This window comes from Pecten maximus, chromosome 12 (genome assembly GCF_902652985.1).
Source record: "Pecten maximus chromosome 12, xPecMax1.1, whole genome shotgun sequence".
In the NCBI taxonomy this organism is placed as follows: Eukaryota; Metazoa; Mollusca; class Bivalvia; order Pectinida; family Pectinidae; genus Pecten; species Pecten maximus.
Window position 1 is genome coordinate 19,181,777 of NC_047026.1, and position 20,721 is coordinate 19,202,497.

Here is a 20,721-nt window from a genome sequence, read left to right on the forward strand (position 1 = left end):
TGGGGTTCGTTATAAACACGTTTACTGTAGATAACACATTTCTCATGTCTGGGGTTCGTTATAAACACGTTTAACTGTAGATAACACATTTCTATGTCTGGGGTCCGTTATAAACATGTTTTACTGTAGATAACACATTTCTCATGTCTGGGGTCCGTTATAAACACGTTTTACTGTAGATAACACATTTCTCCTGTCTGGGGTTCGTTATAAACACGTTTTACTGTAGATAACACATTTCTCCTGTCTGGGGTTCGTTATAAACACGTTTTACTGTAGATAACACATTTCTCCTGTCTGGGGTTCGTTATAAACATGTTTTACTGTAGATAACACATTTCTCATGTCTGGGGTTCGTTATAAACACGTTTTACTGTAGATAACACATTTCTCCTGTCTGGGGTTCGTTATAAACACGTTTTACTGTAGATAACACATTTCTCCTGTCTGGGGTTCGTTATAAACACGTTTTACTGTAGATAACACATTTCTCCTGTCTGGGGTTCGTTATAAACACGGTTTACTGTAGATAACACATTTCTCCTGTCTGGGGTTCGTTATAAACATGTTTTACTGTAGATAACACATTTCTCCTGTCTGGGGTTCGTTATAAACACGTTTTACTGTAGGTAACACATTTCTCCCATCTCGGGTTTGTTATAAACATGTTTTACTGTAGATAACACATTTCTCCTGTCTGGGGTTCGTTATAAACACGTTTTACTGTAGATAACACATTTCTGTCTCGGGTTTGTTATAAACACGTTTTACTGTAGATAACACATTTCTCCTGTCTGGGGTTCGTTATAAACACGTTTTACTGTAGGTAACACATTTCTCCCATCTCGGGTTTGTTATAAACATGTTTTACTGTAGATAACACATTTCTCCTGTCTGGGGTTCATTATAAACATGTTTTACTGTTAATAATACATTTCTGTCTCGGGTTTGTTATAAACATGTTTTACTGTAGATAACACATTTCTCCTGTCTGTGGTTCGTTAGTAACACGTTTTACTGTAGATAACAAATTTCTCCTGTCTGGGGTTCGTTATAAACACGTTTAACTGTAGATAACACATTTCTCCTGTCTGGGGTTCGTTATAAACATGATTTACTGTTAATAATACATTTCTGTCTCGGGTTCGTTATAAACATGTTTTACTGTAGATAACACATTTCTCATGTCTGGGGTTCGTTATAAACACGTTTTACTGTAGATAACACATTTTTTCTGTCTGGGGTTCGTTATAAACACGTTTACTGTAGATAACACATTTCTCCTGTCTGTGGTTCGTTATAAGCATGTTTTACTGTAGATAACACATTTCTGTCTGGGGTTTGTTATAAACACGTTTTACTGTAGATAACACATTTCTCCTGTCTGGGGTTCGTTATAAACACGTTTTACTGTAGATAACACATTTCTCCTGTCAGGGGTTCATTATAAACATGTTTTACTGTAGATAACACATTTCTCTTATCTCATGACTGGGGTTCGTCATTAACATTTCTTCACAGGTGTTCCTAAACAGAATCATCTGTAAAGTATTTCCGAAGTGATGAAAATCCGACAAAAAATATGAAAAGCATGAATCGGGTAATAATCTTAAAACAATTTTAAGTGACAAATACAAAATAACAAAACAGTATGTATTTTATTTATTTTAATGACAAATTTCAGACAAATTTGAATCCAGCATTAGTTTATACTATTGTGAACTGTGAAGTATGGTATCCAATGTCTCTAATGTATGACTGTCCTGTGACACTGATGTGATGAAGAAGAAATCCATTCATACACAAACAGTCATAACCCTTTTTACACATGATCAAATGCTAATAACATGATTTTATGGCATCAAAAAGATGAAGAATGAGGTGCATCTTTCAATATTTGTGAACTGGAAAAAACTAGTTTGATTCTCTTTACAAAAATATTTCTCTGCATGTGTTTTTATTTCAAAAGAAAATGAGAACATTGATGGTCGCACTGGGGAGACGGTACATGTCCGATGTTGTTTGTGAGTTGAAACAATTACATTCAACAAAAGAAAAGATGTGAGATAACTTCCTACAAATGGTTACATAGATAATGACTACTAGCAGATAACAGGAAAACTGTTCGTTCATACATAGAATCAACCTACATTGGATGCTCCATGCTAAGATACACAAATTTGTTTTTTCCTTTTAAAAAATTGGCTCACAAAACCTTGCATTTTGTAAACTGCATATTAAACACACAAAATGCTGCCACATCTGGCCCCAATGTTTAGTGGCCATTCTGACCATGATCGGATAATACAGCATGCTACAGTACAGTATGGTGGATGGTAGTGTGCAGTAACACAGCATTATATGCTTTACGAGCCTGGATTTTTACAACACATACAAGGTACAATGAATCACTGGAAAATTCACATCTAAAATGCTTAACTTTGTTTCAAGTTTTTTTATATGATGTGATTTGTTTAGATTCTTTTAAAATTCCCTAGCTATTTCAGACATGATACACATTCTAATAACTACAAAAATATCAATTATGTAAAAGAATTAATTTTAACAGCGAAAACACCTTCACTGGTAAACATTTCATTATAATTAAATACCTACTTGCATAAAACTTCAATTCACCATCCAAGATTTCATTTGACAAATTCAATCTGTAAACAGGACCATTTTGGATAAAACCACCTGTATGAATCAGTTACTACATAGAAAAAATCTAACAGCACATGAGAAACCCGCTTAGAATTTTCAGTAGATATAGGCACAGACTGCTCTCTCTCACATGTACTGTAGCAGTTCACCCACACATACGCCCCTAACTTTCACACATGAAATTTACTTAGAGGACAAATACAATGAAGTCTGCAAAATTCTGAAATCACTTTTGGTGTACAGCATGCACATTTTCACTACCATACTAATTCTCCAAACACGTATTTTCTCTCCTGTCTGTGTCACTAGGAAGGTAAGAAAATTCTATACAATTAATACGAATACAAAGCAATTGACTTCTCTGCATTGTCATTCTTCATTGATAATATTTAAATGTACACATACTACATCCAAAACTGAATTACAATCTACCTCTGGTAAGTGCTAGATTCGTCATTGAACTAAGGTCAATATAAGTGTTCACAGTTATCAGACTTTAGTCAAAGTGCCTTTAGCGTAATTTGATGTCTTAATCAAGGTGAACAGGTTGATATTAAGACTTAACATCACCAGCATAAAATCTTCAAATATAAATTGACTGTATCAATGTTTTTGTGTGAGGAAATGCCAAAGAGCCAAAAGCTGTATTTTGCCTTTCAGGCAAGATTGCCATGAAATAATTGAGGTAAGGAAAGATTTATACAATTGTGCAACAAGATAAATTCACATAAAAAAAATTAAATCAAGTGAGATGCATGGAGGGTTTGCAACTTGTTCAAAATTCATGTTCAGTGATTTTTTCTAAACTCCATTCTGGAAAATACTATTAAGTTTTCATCTCATTCTGTTCTTTGAAGCGAGGGCAAATTTATCATGGTGGTGAATATCACTGTGTAACGTACAGTGGGTGAATATGCTTATAAAAAGGGCTTAATATGTCACAGGGCAAAAATTCACCAATGAACATCATCTTTAATTCAATACAGATATGACATCCTTGATGTATTTAATTTTGCAGTATATTTAAAGAATAAACAGGAAGAAAACAATTAATGCCTTTGAATGAAAATTATGGATGAGATTCCAGTTTTCTTTGATGCTTTAATGAAGAGTTAGCTCCCCTGGAATGCAACAAAGAATTAGTTTTACATTTCAAAACGTTTGCTGAACAATTTAAACACAAAAAAATATGTTCAACAACACTCTTGAAGTATGTCTAGATCATGTTCCTTGTAATTACAAATGTTACCAAGGATGAACTTAATAACAGTTGCAAGTTCATGAAAAACATGATTCAGTATGTTATATCTATAAACCTTGTCATGTAGGTATACACCTACGTGTCAATTCTCCACCTCAAGCCAGATCTGCATGTTATTAAACCTCACAGGTGTCATAACTTGCAACATATAATTCTCATCCAATGAGAATACTATCCTACCTATAAGATTCCTACAACAGGAAGAATCAAATATCTGTGGGTTATAGCTGGTTATGAAATTTTCAAAATGAAGCGCCATCGTTTTTGAAACTTGTATAGCTTTTAAAAAAGTGGCCCCAATGAGTGACCGCATTATACAGTTGAAACATATTTTCTACAGTCATACTTTTGAGAAACAAAACCACTGGCTGATACTCTGTATCAACTGTTTACAAACATTTCTATTAAACATACGAAATATATGAAACAGTTGGCAAGATGTGTAATGGAACAAAAAGATGATGAATTATATACAGAGAATATGCATCCAACATATTTATGGCTTCCCTCGAAATTTTCCCCCTGTAATGAAAAAACACATATACATAGAAAATGTCCATGATACAAAAAATGACTGTGGTTTTACTTCTCAAAATGCTTCCTTTTTCTACACATCCTTCCATAGAAAATATTTTCTTCTGTCCTTTCTTACTCCAGACTAATTCTGGTCAACATTATAAAAGTTGTATTTTGACCAACAGCACTCGCGTGTCTTCATCCATCCATCGGCCCTCTAGTCCATTGTACAAGTCAGGGGAGATAACCGAGGCAGGGTAGCACTAGTGAACCTCTGAGTTCTCCGGTTTAGCCATGTTGTGGATGGAGGAGTCGGAGAGAGTACTGTGGGGAGTGGAGTGAGGTGTGGAGTGGGACACTGTCGGGTGCTGGTCCATTGTGGTGGAGTGTACACCTCCCAGGGCTGCAACAGCTGCTGCAGCTGCTGGATTTGGGAATGGATAACCAGCACCGTTCATTCCTTCTGGGTAACCTGGGAAGGCATAGGGAGGACGAACACTTCCTGTAAACAGAGAAGAAAAAGATAGGCAACCTTGTTAATACAATGCAGAAGTAAAAGCAAGAGACAGGAAAACTGAGGAAACTGTCCTTAAGGTAAACATACCAGGCTACTTGACTGTGACACTTCACTCGCTACTAAAACACTAGAAAATGTCTTAAATACTCCTACTCATGTGCAACAAGTCCTGTCCAGATAATGTCAAAGGTGACCCTTAAATTTTGACCAATAACCATCAGAATGTGATCAGGTGTAGAACTTGATGTTATGAAAATATGGTGTAAATCATATAAATCAAGATATGTCATTGAGAATGGGACAGGACAGGATAGGAGAGTGGATGGGACGGGATTGGACTAAAATAGACAGACATGGGTGATATGATAACATAAAATGATGAGGGCATAAAACCTATTCTTGTTTCCGAAGAGTTCACTTTATTTTCGTGATTAAGGAAAATTTTTGTCTTTTTTAAAATCAACGCAGAAGATTTCAATGCATGGAATCATAGTTATACATTGGATCGTTCTCAATAAATAAATGTTTTTATTATCATTTTTTTTTTGCAAATTTTAGCAAAGTATATTAAAGCATGAGAATGATAATATTAAAGCATGAGAATGATATCTAGATTTAAGATAATTTTCACATTAGCATAATCATTTCTGGGAAAAAAAAAAAGAAGAATAAAAAATAAAGGGGAATTCTGAGGCATGCAAAACTTTCTCTTCAAAAGATTTTGTTTCGTTTGATGGGTTTTATCACCCCATGAATAGCCAATGTCATTTTGAGGTGGGATATTCTTTGTAACTCATAGCTACTTGAACTGACAGGATGCCCGTGGCATGTTATCTTGAACAATTAGGGTATAAGTGTCTTGCTAAAGCACACAACCATGTCGGAACAAACCATTTTGTTTCTCAGCTTCCTGAGAAATAAACCAACATAGGTAGGGAAGGTCGAATCATGCACTTTGGTTCTTCAATTGAGGTTACGTAAGCTGGGGCTCTAACTGACCGAGCTATCACAGCCCCCTTCTTGGAGGAAATTTAACTATAATTTGACCAAGATAAGTCTTTGACAGATATGTAATTTCATGTCACCAATGTAATATTTCCAAATGCTGAAATCAGTCTCAAAATTTCCCCCATACATTTGTTTCAATAGAACTTTACCTGTAGTGAAGTATTCTTTATTAACACAATTGCGTAGACCATCTGGAATTCGGCCAACGATGGCTCGTCTAATTTCCGTGGCAGCCATTTCTCGCAGTTCTGTAACACTTTGTTCACTGTAGAATGCTGAGTGTGGAGTACAAATCAAATTTGGACAATCTTTGAGAGGACCTGTCAATGAAAAACATAACATGGAAAACTGCATCACAGTTGAGCAATTGAGAAATTAATCAAAAATTTTTATTTGAAAAAAGACTTTTAAATCAGAACCCAGAATGTCCAAAGTCTGCCTTTGATGACCTTTTTAAGACCCTTTGATGACTTAAGGTTTTATGAACAAATAAATTAGGATTTTTGATTTCCGTTGACTATTTATTTTACAACAACAATCTACTTATAAGACACTGACATCAACAAAACATTTTCTTAAATGTTTCAATGTATGTTTTCATATTCAATATCAGCTAACTCTGTGCAAGGGGAGATAGAATTCAATAGTATGCTTACTGGTTGAGAGGCTGAAAGGTTCATTTTCGTGGACATCTAATGCTGCTGCTCGTATCCTTCCATCCTTTAATGCTGCTGCCAAGGCATGCTCATCGACGAGACCACCTCTAGCGGTGTTGATAAGAAAAGCTCCTTTTGGAAAGGGAAAAAATTATGTACCACCAATTATACATTAAGGCTTCTATCATTTCCTCTTTATATTAATGATAAAAAAACCTCTACAGTTAAAATAGTGGAAGTCTAGTCCACCCATATACCTGTAGAAGATTGTATACCTGTAGTGTTATGTCTGTTGTAAAACCTCATACCTTATTTCCTGGTTGCTTGTCCATTGTTATAATCTACAGATAATACATTGTCAAGTTTTATTGGAGTTTTACTTATAACACATATCCATGGATGACAGGAAAGATACCACAGAAAAGTAGCACAGGAGGATTCAAGGGAAAAGATCATTATTTCTTGCATAGTTCACAAGATTGATCCCATTACAAGATTTGTTCAGTTTTAAGTATACAAGATAAGTAGTCACAAGCCTAGGCTGACGAACCAGACTCTTACACTTGGTTGTGATATACCGGTCCGGGAAACAGACCCATGTAAGATTCTATTCATCAATAGTCTTCAGATCAGGTAATGTCTGATTGATGGTAAATGATGAAAACTGGAAAACAACATCATGTTTGACAGTTTATTGTGCTGGTTTCTCCTCAAGAGGGCAACATTTGATTCATCAAGCCTATCTTTGCGATATACACAAAACTTTTAATTTCAATGTAGAAAACTTACTTGGTGGCATCTGTTTGAGATACTGTTTAGGAGAGGATATTTATTTAATAGTCTGTTTGATGCCATACAGAAGAGAAAACCTACTTGGTGGCAGCAATCTGATGTCAGGAAGTTTTGCAGCATCTGTTTGATGCAATGCAGGGGATACTTATTTGGCCACATCATTTTAATGCCACACAAGGGAGGAAGCTTACCTGGCCGCATCTGTTTGATAGTGTAATCGTTAATGAGGTGAGTGTTGTGTTCGTTAAGGTTGCAATGTAGGCTCACACAGTCGCTCTGAAACAGCAGGTCCTGTAAAGTGTACACTCGTGTTATACCTGAAACAAAACAATTCAGAAATTTAGTTTCCACATTTTATAATATAACAACCATACAGGGCACAGCAGCAATATACCAGGCACATCCTTAATTGACCCTGGCTGTTAATAGGACATTGAACAAAAAATCAACAAAATAAATAAACCAAATCCAGCAATATAATTATAGTCAATTGTTATTATAAATATTTGTATATACTGTATTTAAAGAGGCACAAGTCTATCATTTAAAGTAGAGGTTGATTACATTGTAGTTCTAACTGTATTAGTACAGGTTGATATAAATGTGCAAACAGTATATTTTTCTATTTTAAACATCACTGAAAAATATTCCTGGACGAAGTATATTTGAGTAAAATAGGAAGTTCTGATTGGACAATCAAAGCTAACACGGATATACCTTCTGAATGACTGCATCATTAATCTTAGTTCTTGAATGTCATACATCAAGTCTCATCAAATTACTTACCTAATGATTTTTCTACTCCGTCATGAAGGTAAGGATCATAGAATATTACATTAAATCCAAAAACTTTAGCACGTAGAGCCACTGCTGTTCCTACACGACCTGTGGACAAAATTATTTCATTACACTATTATTGGTACGTGTATGACAATACGAGTTAACAGGGAAAATAAGATATTTTTGTCTACTATATGGGGTAGATATCAAAAGCAGTCATAAAACTTTACTAATCATTGAAACTTTTCTAATTCTCAGTACAAATCAAACAAATGACAGTATATCCCTATTTAATCTTTTCTTTTAATTATAAATTCACATCAAATCTTTTATAAGAAACATTTCAAATATGTCAGTGATCTTACCAATTAAATCTTGTAAATTACAACTTACAGGAAATTTAGTTTTGCCAATGTTATACCTATAACCAGAGATGAGAGCAGCTGAATGTAAAAAAGTCTGATATCCCAATTTGTAGTGTTGTTTCTTTAATGAAATATTAAAATTAACATAACAGCCAACATGAGGAAAAAGTCTGAAATCAGACATTTATCTGAAAATTCCCATGTCTGTATAACAGTAGGAGTTGAGAGTGAATTCCTGTCTAGTTGTTAGCATCCTTACCTAAACCAACAATGCCAAGTGTGTCGCCTCTGATTCTTGCCGAGCCCTGTGCAGCCTCCCTTAACTGTTCTGGTCCACTAATTTTCTTACCCTCCTTTACCTGGTTAGCCAACCAATATGTCCGCCGATACAAGTTCAGAATTAGACATACTGTAGAATCTGCTACCTCCTCGACACCGTAACCAGGAACATTACAAACAGCTATGCCTGTATCCAAACGAAAACACACATTAACAGATGGCCAATTACATATATAAAAAAAGACATTTATATCTATATGATATCATAATAACATTCCATATGGGACTAAAAGTCTTTACAGGTTATGTATAATTAGTTAACAGTGGCGAGATAAACAAAATAAGTAAAGTTCCGTAATAATCAAAGTGTACTGATTTTCCCTGTTATGATTAAGAGAGAGAAGTCATTTCAGAGAGAGCAATAAAATATGATAAGTCCTGTTAACCAAAGATATTTGTAGAGCGAGGACTCCACAAACTCAGTAAAAGACACAATAGGTTTGTGATTTGAATGTCACCAAAATGTCATGATCTCAAAAGTGTTTTTCTTGCTCAAGCAGTATTACCAAAATACAACATGGTCAGACTATATATATTGATAATATATTACTAAAGAGCATGACTGGTTAAAACTCCATGTAACATGTACACTGGACAAGTTTATCTGATGAAGGCAAATCTGTACTTTTATTATACTGCACAAGACAAAAACTATTCACCAAAGTCTCCTGCTGCCTTGACGTCAAGATTATCATAGCCACTGCCTATTCTGACGATGACTCGTAAACTTTTGAATTTTTCCAGGTCCTCTTTAGAGAGTGTGATCGTATGCCACATAAGGGCCCCTACTGCCTCATTCAGGACCTGAAACACACATAACAAACATAGCGTTATAACACAATCAATATGTTTGTGCAATTAGAAAAATATTTTCACCCACACCATCTGTAACAAGTAGCATGGCAGAATGATTGGTCTACTGGCAAGGGATCCGTAACATGTATCTGGAATATTGGGGCAGTTTGTAAAAATGAATTATTATGATTCAAATGAATATGCTTAACAGAAATTAAATTGAAGATCCAACATGACCATAATGTTTGGTACCAATAGAACTTCCTATCATTAATGCGTATGACAAATTGCAAAGCTTTTCATTGACAAAAATTTGTGATAGACAGAATGGCAAAATTTTATATCTCCAACCACTGCAGTACCAAGAGACACTTACTTTTTCATGTATTTCTTGTGTAGACTGAGCATCACAGAATGCTACTGTGGCCACATCTTTTAGTATTGGCATCTCCACAGAACAATCCCGACCGTCGAGGAGAGCTATGAGCGGCCGGGGGTGCATTGGGCCATTGGGTATCGGCCCTCGAATAGACACTGCAAAATCAAGATTACAATATTACCAAATGATCTACATCTCTATAATTTAAAAATCAAGCATCTGCTTTCTCGTCAATGTCTCTCATCTTGTTAACAATCCATACCATGTGTAAGTGTATATTTTTTCATCAAGCATAACAAGTTGTTTGACTATTTGATCTTCACAGGAGAACCTGGGGGCAGGATAAATGCCCGTCCTAAGCTGAAGTGACATAATATACATATATGATGCATGAAAATATGAAATTATAACAAGAATTTTCAAATTAAAATGCTGCTAAGGAAGCCAATCTATATGACATAATAAGTCTTACAAAGTTTCAGAGATCAATCAAAAACTGAGATCTCTAAAAAATGGTTCTGGCCAGAGTGGTATACTTTTACAGCTATAAACAACATACACAAACAAAAACACACCTTGATACATGCTGGTCGGTGCTTCTAGCCGAGGTCTTTTGATTGGTTGAAGGAGTTTCTTTTGGTCCATGTGATGACGTTGGGAGGCGTTAATAAACGCAGCAGGAGACAACACTCCACGTCTGATCTAAAAATTAACACTTCAACAGCAACAACTCCCTTGTAACTATCTGAAAGATAAACAAAAGTAAAGCATGACTATTAATTCAATAAATTGGTTAATAATGACTGTTGAATGCCTTTGACAATTCATTATTATAGTATGAACAACTTCTCATCCTTGACTTTATCTTAAACATTTTGCTATTATAACCAGAAGTTAAAAGTAGTTTGTCATGATTTTAATTTCAGATTTAATATATATACTAGCTATTGATGAAATGACATAAACATTTCATACCTTTTTGCTCTATTATGATCAATCTGTTTGGTTAACAGTTGTTGGTGATTTGTCCACTCGGGCATGAATTGCATCCACGTTTGATTCTGTTTGGTGGTCAGCTTCATGAAATCATCTTCATGTTGCCTGCCTTAGCAGCGCTTCATACTTCAAAATGGGCAATCTGAAATAATGATACATCATTAGTACAGAAGAATTATGCATAACTATATGCCTCACCTGTACAGCTTTGTCCGTATCAGAAGTATTTCCACAATCTTTAAAATCAACTAAAATTTGTATTTTTCTGAGAACAACATCCACATTAATAAAGAGACAGTATTCATTTGAAACACCTTTAAAGTTATAAACATGTGCATATATACCGATACATTTCTAAGACAAATAACAAATTTCTCAAAATCATTATTATTTCTCCCGAATGAGGCATTTTACCTAAAAAATCACTCTTCCTTATAATTAAAAGTGACGCTGAGAAGAAAATGCAACTGATATATCAATATATATAATTATATACTGCAGAACTTGTTCCAAATTCTAACTTTATTGGCAAGTCAATTAGAGAAGCTGTAATATCTTATATTACTTTCTCAAAATAAAAGCCATTTTAACTCCAAAATATATAAACATGTGATATGATTAGAAAAAAATGTAACCTATATGCGGTTGGCTGATCATGAGATGTCCATATTACAATTAAGGTCACATATATATAGCTTCATTGTATATATGGATATCTCAACACACCGGGCCAGATATTATTTTGGGTTACCAAATGGATGGGTATTTTCAAGAAAAAGAACTATCTGTAATATAATTTATTGGCCATTTATAGGAATTTGAAGGATTTTTCTGAATCATGTGGGTTATTCATGAAAATTGTCGGCCAATGGCCTCATGACCCGCTCCAAAATTATCCCTGCACACCATAGGTTACATGTTTTTTTTTAAAGATGTGGTAACACGTGCACCAATACTTTGTGAAAAACAGCTTTAAACACAAAAACTTTAAAAAGTCCAGATTCCCAGCATTTCCAATTCCAGACAATGGAAATGAAATCTCTGAATGACATTCCGTAAATAAAGGTTGTTTTGATCATGAGGTTTCCACTATTTGATTTAACTATATATCAAGTTTGGCTATAAAGTTTGTCTTTGTTGGATTACCTGACTTTCATTCAAAATTGATATTTTTCTATTTTATATATACATGTATATCACAAGACTAGCTAGTGATACTGTGGAGGAAGATGAAACAAAATTAATAACGTATCATTAGTATGCTGAATGCATTATTTCCTCACAAAGTCTGATTTTTCAATCAATTATGTATTAAATTACTTAAGCTTTATGTTAAAAGAAATGAAATTCTGAATCTAATATAAAACAAATCCCCAAAACACAGGCAACAGTCCCCAGACGTAATATAATCTAGTTTCAAAATGTGGGATAAAAAAGGCATACACTTAAAACTTATATACATTGTATGAGAGCATGTATCTAAGCAGCCCAAACATAAAAGCATCTCCACTACTGCCTTGATTATCATGTTTTTGCTGTTAGTCTATAATGGTGTAACATGTTGTGAACATCATCTATATATCTCACACACCTCCTCTGGAGTTTCAACTTTCAAGACTTAACCACCTGTGACCCACCCAACACATTTTCCCTTGAAATGTCAGCTGTGTACATTACATTTGCAATTATAGATTATTAGAAACAAAACAAGATTTTGCATTCCAGGATAATTAATAATCAGCCACAAAGAGCTGGCATTGCCTGCATGATAATGTTTCTCATTCCTAACATATCTTTGCTTGGCAAAGACAAAAACATTCTCCCATTATATCGCGTTTTCTCTTTCAAACCTGATAAGCTAAATCACAATTATATTGGAATTACCGGTAAATATTTTTTATCTTTCATGTAATTGTAAAATATTTTTTACAAAGTTAATCTCCAAATCCATATTTTTTACATTTTAATTGATTAACATATATTGCAGCATATCTTTTAAAAATGTATACAGATTTTTTTCTTTTTTTACAATATTAAAAAATAATTCCCATAAAATACATGTACATGTACTATGAAATCCAGCAGAAACACAGAATGAATTTATACATTTGCTTTCCTAACAATAAAAACTTCAGTTCCCCTGTATTGGTGTACGTGTAAACACAAATAATTCAAGGAAACAGTAACTTTAATTACTGATTGACAATGTTAGCTAGATCAGAGTTTTCACCAGACATTTTACTACTGTTTTCAGATTAAAGGGGTCCTTCTGTGTAGTTTGAATGGATTTCCTTAAAATAACTAGGGTCCCTCATATAAACTCTTATACAGCGAATACTTTTAACTATCAAGAGATAGTGATTGTTTCCATCCGAATTCAATTAATTGATGGTAAATTAATAAATTTGATAATCACTAATAGTGTGCTGAAGTATCGATAGTTTCAATAGTGTTGGAACTACTCACTAAGATGATTTATCATTAATTAGAGGGACAACTTCATGCAGCACTTGATTATAATTATGAGCAATGATAATCAGAGACAAGAAAGGGGCATTTTTCTCTTTAAAATTAGCATCTATGCAAGACATACAACATAACAAATGAACCAGAAGTGAATTGCCATGTAAGCTCAGGTTTAAGTTAAACATTCCCAATTGTGTTTCCCCTAATTAAAATGAAGTTGCAATTGTGAAAAAATCCTGTAATAGTCAGGCCTACTAATAAACTCTGTATATGATTACTTTTGTGAAAAAATCCTGTAATAGTCAGGCCTACTAATAAACTCTGTATATGATTACTTTGGTGAAATTACTTCCCAAACATAAAGATTGAAAACTATTAAGACAGGAAAGAAAGACACCTGACGTTAGCTATATACCCGAGTCAAGTCATTACAGCAGATCATAATCAACAAGCTGATTCTTGCTTTCTGTGTATACAAATCCGTTAGCAGAAGCAGTCTCTTCATCTTTATTTATTGCTTATTACTTTAAATGTTTCAATTCATATGCAACACATTTCAAAAACATGTACTTAAAAATCTAAATGCCATAGCTGAAATTTTATTAATAACTCCCAATCTGTATTAACTTGAGATTAATTTGGAATTTTACTGATAATCTTGGGCGTTTTTATTTTCAATTCCATATCTGCACTTCACAGCAGGATTGATCAATAATATTCAATAGACTTTGGATGCTGCTTCAGCAAGTGCAACATAACAGCAACTGGCAAATCAATCATCACTCTATTCTCCACAGTATAAGCATACCAATGTATAACCATTAAAAATAACATAATTGTGCTGATTCCATGTAAACTTTAGAAACCTGGCTTATAAATTCATAAATCAAAGTCATCTTGATTCTTCAAAATTCAAAGGATTAGCTTCATCTATGTCATACACGTGTATCTTTTGTGTTATCTTGGAATATATCAAGACAAAAGAAAAAACTCTATTTCACTGGTGTGCATAACAATCTTGACAGACCATTAAACTGTTATTGCTATAGTAAGCCAACAAATCTTTTTGCTGAAAATTCCTTTATCAGAAGAGATCACATGTACAGATGTGTATAATTCTGTAACAATTTTCAGACTACATAAATCCTATCATCTGCTAGACTCTGATGCATAAAATTCTGTCTATTTTGTTATAATGCATTCAAATGCAATTGTATATTAAAGATTATGTAATGAGAGCAATTTTGGTTGGTAGCACCTGACAGCTAAAGCCAATGACCTTTATATATACTATTATTATATATATACTGACAGCAGGTGTGCTTAAATTTCTGATTTCACACCTTTGTAATTAACTTGAATAAAGTCACAGCACCTGACAAGATATTGACATACCAATTTACACCTTTGCAGTTATATAATGACACTAAGTTAGAATAGTTAATATTCTAAGATGAGGTATTCCAGATAAGAAGACATGCTTCACTGATTTTCATACATTAACATAACAGTGTTCTATTGGAATATCATCCAATATATCAAATGTTCAGGAGGAGGTATTGATTAGTATTTTTTTAATGTTTTCAGGTGTGTCTAGAACATCATTTCCAAAATTTTGATATTTCCGAATTCTAAATTTATGATAAAGCTGGAACTCAAAATTTGAGCAAGATCCAAATCTCAAAAATCACTGTTTGCTTGTCTACAACAGAAACCAGTGTTTGCGCTGGACATTTCATAAATGGAGTCCTTTTCAAGGCTTTTCAGATAAAATGGGGTCCTTGTGAATAATTTGAATCATCATCCAGAAAAAGTGGGGTCCTTTTTTATTTTCTTTGCTTAAAAAGGCTATTGGGACGGCTTCAATGCAAACCCTGAGAAACACATTATCACTAATATTAATTCCAATACATGGAATATTATGATATGTGTGTATGTGATATAAAAGACAATAATGCATGCATGAGTCGATGACCTATAGTATAGGAGTGTACAGATTATCAGTAGTTAACTGTATGCATATATCAAACCAGTATCTTTAATCAGTATAGTTAACCGTATCAAACCAGTATCTACAAAATTAATCAGTTCACAATATTTATTAAGTATCCATTAAAAATTGATACTTGATAAGAAATGATAACAATAGTTTCTATTAACTAATCAAAATATACCACTTCTCCTCACAAAAACTAGAACTTGTTGGTCCTTGTTGGGTGTGGTAACTTCCTCTGATATTTTTTCTTATTTTACTAAATTAAATAAATCAAACTAGCACATTCAGTCCAAGATTTATTAATCAAGGGTTAACAACTCTAACTTGCAAACCCTCTAATAAATTTAGACAGGAATTATCAGTAGAACTGTTTTAACCTTCCTAACTTTTCCAATAATTCCCAAGAGAAAAAGAAATACTATAAATGTTATATATATATGGCCTCCTCCATGCTGTTAAAAACCTATTTCTCATTTAACTAATAACTGTTATAGTATCTAGTTTGTATCCCAATTATCCAAGGAGCAAATACAAATATCAAGAGTCACTAGTCATATTCTTATGTTTAAAATAAATAACTGTAACTAGTAAGTAATACATGAACTAATTAAAAAAAAACACATTCAGTTTATTTTCAATGAAATAATTCAGTTCAAATCTTTCATTTTTGGCATCATACATACATTTCCCTCCCTCCCCTTCCCCACCCACTCCCTCCATAAAGGTTCAAATACACATCAATTATATTGATACTTATCAAAACTGGAGATATTCTGAAACTAACAGTGATAACAGATCAATTGTTGAACACCTGTCTATATATGATATGAGCAGAGCACTATTATCACAGTTTGTTAGGCCTAAAAAATCAAAATGTGTTTCTGCTAAGGAATAATTATATAAACATACCATGGAAAAAGGGAATGTATGTTGGAATATCTTTTTATAAATACATTGTTTTTACTCAGGTTATATAGACAAGGAATCTTGACTTTAATAGTCATTTGAAAATGGCCAAAAACACTTCAGGGTTGCCACAAAAATATGGGTTTGTAGGGTTATTGTTCACAGGTAGTTTTGGTTTAGGCCTAAGACTGACAATTTTTCCTTTTTTTTCTTTAAGATTTTGAGACACTGCCATAGCCTTGTATATCAACTTGCAAACTACAGTCATAAAATTTCTATCTGATTACTGATTTAACGATTTTTTTTTTGTGATGACAAGAAATATAGATTATTATGCAGAAACTTTCAACCGGTGAAACTTTTGTTGGACCCATGATTTGCTAATTAATAAGACCAAATGTCCAGTATTCGATTTGTCACATAATTGTAACTAGTTCCGGTCTCTGAAACATTTGAAAATATGGAAGAAAAGAAGAATATTTGAAGCAACTGTTTTTTTTCTCTGTCACGACACATTTCTTTAAGTCCACAGTCAATGAACTTAAGATTTTCATCTTCATAGACAATCGGTCTATGGGATTTCAAAATGTCATAGACCTGCTAAAAACTTCATAGACCTAGATTTTTTACCAAAATTACATGTTGACAGAATCGATCCGAACACTACTAGAATTTATATGAAAACGTGGAATTATCCGACACCGTTTGGTGTAGCTAAGAATCTGGTGCATATACAATGAAATCGGGCGTAACATAACACCTACCTTACATATATGGATAAATGAGATATTTATTTACCCAAGAACACCCATTCAGTCCCACCTAGATGTTTTATACCGTTCGTATAGACCCTCGCTTTACGCTAGTCAAAATTCCATACTGTCGACCCGCCATTTTGAAAGTGACAGTACGACCAACTACCCGAATCGGAACGCAATGGACCGAAAAGACCATATATCAATAATTGTGTTTTTCTTCTAACATAGTTAAAATTAAGAAAACTAAGCTAATTCTTCCCATAAACTGTTATATTCAATTCAAAATTTATTATTTATAAACTATAAGCGGTAAAATACATAAAAATAAATGTTGTATTTTTTTTCTTTTCGCTCCATCGCGCACTTAGGGTAATTAGGCCGACCACGACCTACACATAGTTAGCAATATGGCATCGAGTCAAGTATGAGATTTTGACTAGCGTAAAGTGAGGGTCTATACGGACGGAATTAAATATCTAGGTGAGACTAAATGGGTGTTCTGTGTTAAATAAATATCTCATTTATCCATACATGTAAGGTAGGTGTTATGTCACTCCCGATTTTATTGTATATGCACCAGATTCTTGTGCATAGACATTCGGTCTTCAGTGTATTTATTTTCCATAGACCGACAGCAAATCTACTAGACTCGGTCTATCGGTCTATCGTTAAGTTCGCACACTGAGTCCAGTGTTTGATAAGTATATATGACCGAATGTCCTATGTTAGGTCAGAAAATTTTGCATATACCAACGTGTGACATTTTCTACATTTGATTTATTATTTATGCACAACTGCAGTGGTTCATTCTTAAAACCTTAAATTTCATCTCCATCTATTCATATCAAAATTAGTCATTTTTAAATTCAAATATAAAACATGCACATTAATTTAATTTATAATGACTCAAAAGAATCAATTCCTTTCCATGCCTTCTTTCAAGTACAATGTTGATTTTATAATAGACATTAAAAATATTTGCTCAGTAATTATAATTACAATGTACTGTGTTTATCATAGATATATATATATATACTGTAGAAGATTCAATCATTGTTTCACATGTGACAGAAAATTAATTTCATAATTGTTTAAAAATTGGTAACGATTTGCAATTCACGTAAAGTTTTTTTCCCAATAAATGAAAAATATATTGCAATGTCAGGTAGACTTAATCTATTAAAATGAGATAAATAAAATGCAAATCTACATTTTGATTTGAATAGTATGTAGTCTTGTCATCTTGCAGTAAAACTCTATTCCCTATGTACAGTATAGCCTGTAAACAAATTATTTAAATGGTCAGTTAACAAAAAATAATGTAAGTCAGCTAAATGATCCATGAATATATTTCAGCTCTGTTCAATTTGTCGGCTGAACATTTTCTTGGTTCTATATTAATTCACACTCACCATTACAAACAATTTATATCTACAAATATATACACAAATTATTACACATCACATTACTGTATTGAAACCTTGTTTACAATAACAGCATTCCATTTACTACGTCAATTCAAAAGTCGATGAAGAAACACGTAAATCAGCCATTACTACAAACCGTTGGTTAAATCTTGATTAAGTACGTTAAACTTCAACTCGACAACAAAGCAATCACGATTCTCGCTGGCCTCCTTGTGTCAGTTAGTCAGACAGGCGAGTGCCGTAATGGACACCCTTTAGCTTTGCTGGGGGTCATTTGCATAAACTGCACCGACACAAATAGACTCGAGCTGTCCTGTGCATATCCCGTAAAGCGTATCTAACTTACATTACTTTGAGATTTGTGCAATTAATACAACGTTTACAGAATACACAGAATTCAGAATTAAAGAATTACACTTGATGCAACGTTCGGTCGATAAAAAAATGGATTTTTTTTTATGAAAAACGCAGGACTCTACGATATTTGCTGATTTCCAATCCAGCCCATGCTGTTTGATATTGCACTACAATGACCTACATTTGCCTATCGTAATAGTACACGCGGCTCCAAAATAACAACCCATTCAATTTGACAATCTAATTGATCTACTAATGAACTCCGTTATAAGGTTGGCAATTCTATAATTAACAATACAGACTGAAAATATGGAGTTTCAAAATCTCACCTTTCACAATCAAAAGACAAAGACTGCTGATCGTTCCGGTACGGTTTTCGGTGGCAAAGTTTCAAAGTAAATATTTGATGTTGTCCACAATTTACTATAGTTTCCACACAAAAAATCCTTGAAGCATTTATTGACATCAACAAATTAAGTTTACTTACCGATTAAATGCTAAATGTGATAACTTTCCAAAGCCGTGACGGTCCGTTACTTCTGTAATGCAGGCTAGCCCGCAGACTGTTCAAACTCTCGCGAAATCTCGTTTGAGTGTGATACACATATTTCATTCATTAATTTCCAAATAATCCAATTAAATGCAATTTCTATGGTGTAATTACTGATTTAAATTAAGTTTAACAATACTAACTCCATTTAACATGATTTTGAACGAAGAAAGACAACATTTAAGTGTCCAAGTTTCGGCGATTGTGTGTGTATTTGCATTGTATGGTCACTCAACCATGAATTTCGAAGCCAAAAGGCAAACAGGGCCTGAGATATCACGGAAGTAGCCATTTCCCCGCCAAATCACCTTATTGGTAGTGATCTAATTATCATACTATCTAATTATCATACTGTTAAGTAACTCTTTCAATAAATCAATTTAATAACGCGAATATTATTATTTCTACAATGCAAAAATTAGACTGTGGTTTATTTGACCAAACAATAAACATAGAATTTTACAAGATTCTGATTTGTAGTGAAAGACATACGTACCATTTATGAAGTTGGAGTGACACTTTTTTCAGGAGTTGAACGGCATTCCCATGGATTTAGATACAATTTATATATTTACAGCACTATATTATAAGTCCGCGATAATCCCTAGTATTACCTGAATTATGTCCAATCAAAACAATTCAATGTTATTTGTTCATGAGCCGCAGGCTGTGTTCATAGCACAATAAATGCAACAAACAATTGACATAAATTTTGCATTTGTTAATTAAAAATCAAAATTTTACAATGACTACATTAAATATTAAATCTTGATGCGTTATAGATGTTTATATTTTGTTCTCTTAACGGGTTAACTGATTAGTTTAAAATATACTGATACATCATAAAGAAGATATCGACCCCCAAACCAACCAACCAATATCTAATTATATCTAACTCTAGAAAACTTAATTGGTGATAGTGTATATTATTGTAGATATGTTATAGATATACAATGTATTTTGGGAGAAGGCGTTTCTAAGTTGAGATAACTTGTGCCTTATCCTTGTTGTTATATTGAACAATAAAAATATGTTTAAATCAACCCCCCCCCCCCCCCCCCCCCCCCCGATTTTTAACCGATTTAACAGGGACTTAATAGTGTAATGTATTTATAATAAAAACAAATTTAAATATAGCATGTCGGGGTAAGTAAGATTATATAACTATATCAGTTTTCCCCCTCTATTTTACA

At 33.5% G+C, this 20,721-nt stretch overlaps 1 protein-coding gene across 3 annotated transcripts; it reads right to left on the bottom strand.

The window, feature by feature from the left end:
* Window positions 1–1,650: 1,650 nt before the first annotated feature.
* Window positions 1,651–19,583, bottom strand: LOC117339595 (C-terminal-binding protein-like). 3 transcript variants are annotated; one of them, XM_033901284.1, is made up of 11 exons: window positions 19,466–19,583; window positions 11,048–11,210; window positions 10,648–10,817; window positions 10,070–10,227; window positions 9,558–9,702; window positions 8,819–9,025; window positions 8,201–8,299; window positions 7,606–7,731; window positions 6,623–6,751; window positions 6,116–6,286; window positions 1,651–4,943 (listed from the first exon to the last, which is right to left on the bottom strand). In XM_033901284.1, exons 3-11 carry the CDS (start codon window positions 10,715–10,717, stop codon window positions 4,705–4,707), a joined length of 1,344 nt encoding a protein of 447 aa, XP_033757175.1. In that variant the 5' UTR covers window positions 10,718–10,817; window positions 11,048–11,210; window positions 19,466–19,583; the 3' UTR covers window positions 1,651–4,704. The 3 variants fall into 3 exon arrangements, with proteins under 3 accessions (XP_033757175.1, XP_033757173.1, XP_033757174.1); XM_033901282.1 differs by having other exon boundaries at window positions 6,623–6,754; XM_033901283.1 differs by lacking the exon at window positions 19,466–19,583 and adding an exon at window positions 18,758–18,848 and having other exon boundaries at window positions 6,623–6,754.
* Between the last annotated feature and the right edge of the window lie 1,138 nt (window positions 19,584–20,721).

Coding starts and splice junctions, on each gene's coding strand:
- LOC117339595 (XM_033901282.1), bottom strand. CDS start 10,717: ATGGACCAAAAGAAACTCCTTCAACCAATCAAAAGACCTCGGCTAGAA. Junction 9,703..10,069: donor CACAAGAAATACATGAAAAA/GTAAGTGTCTCT, acceptor TGTGTGTTTCAG/GTCCTGAATGAGGCAGTAGG. Junction 4,944..6,115: donor TAAAGAATACTTCACTACAG/GTAAAGTTCTAT, acceptor CTCTGTTTACAG/GAAGTGTTCGTCCTCCCTAT.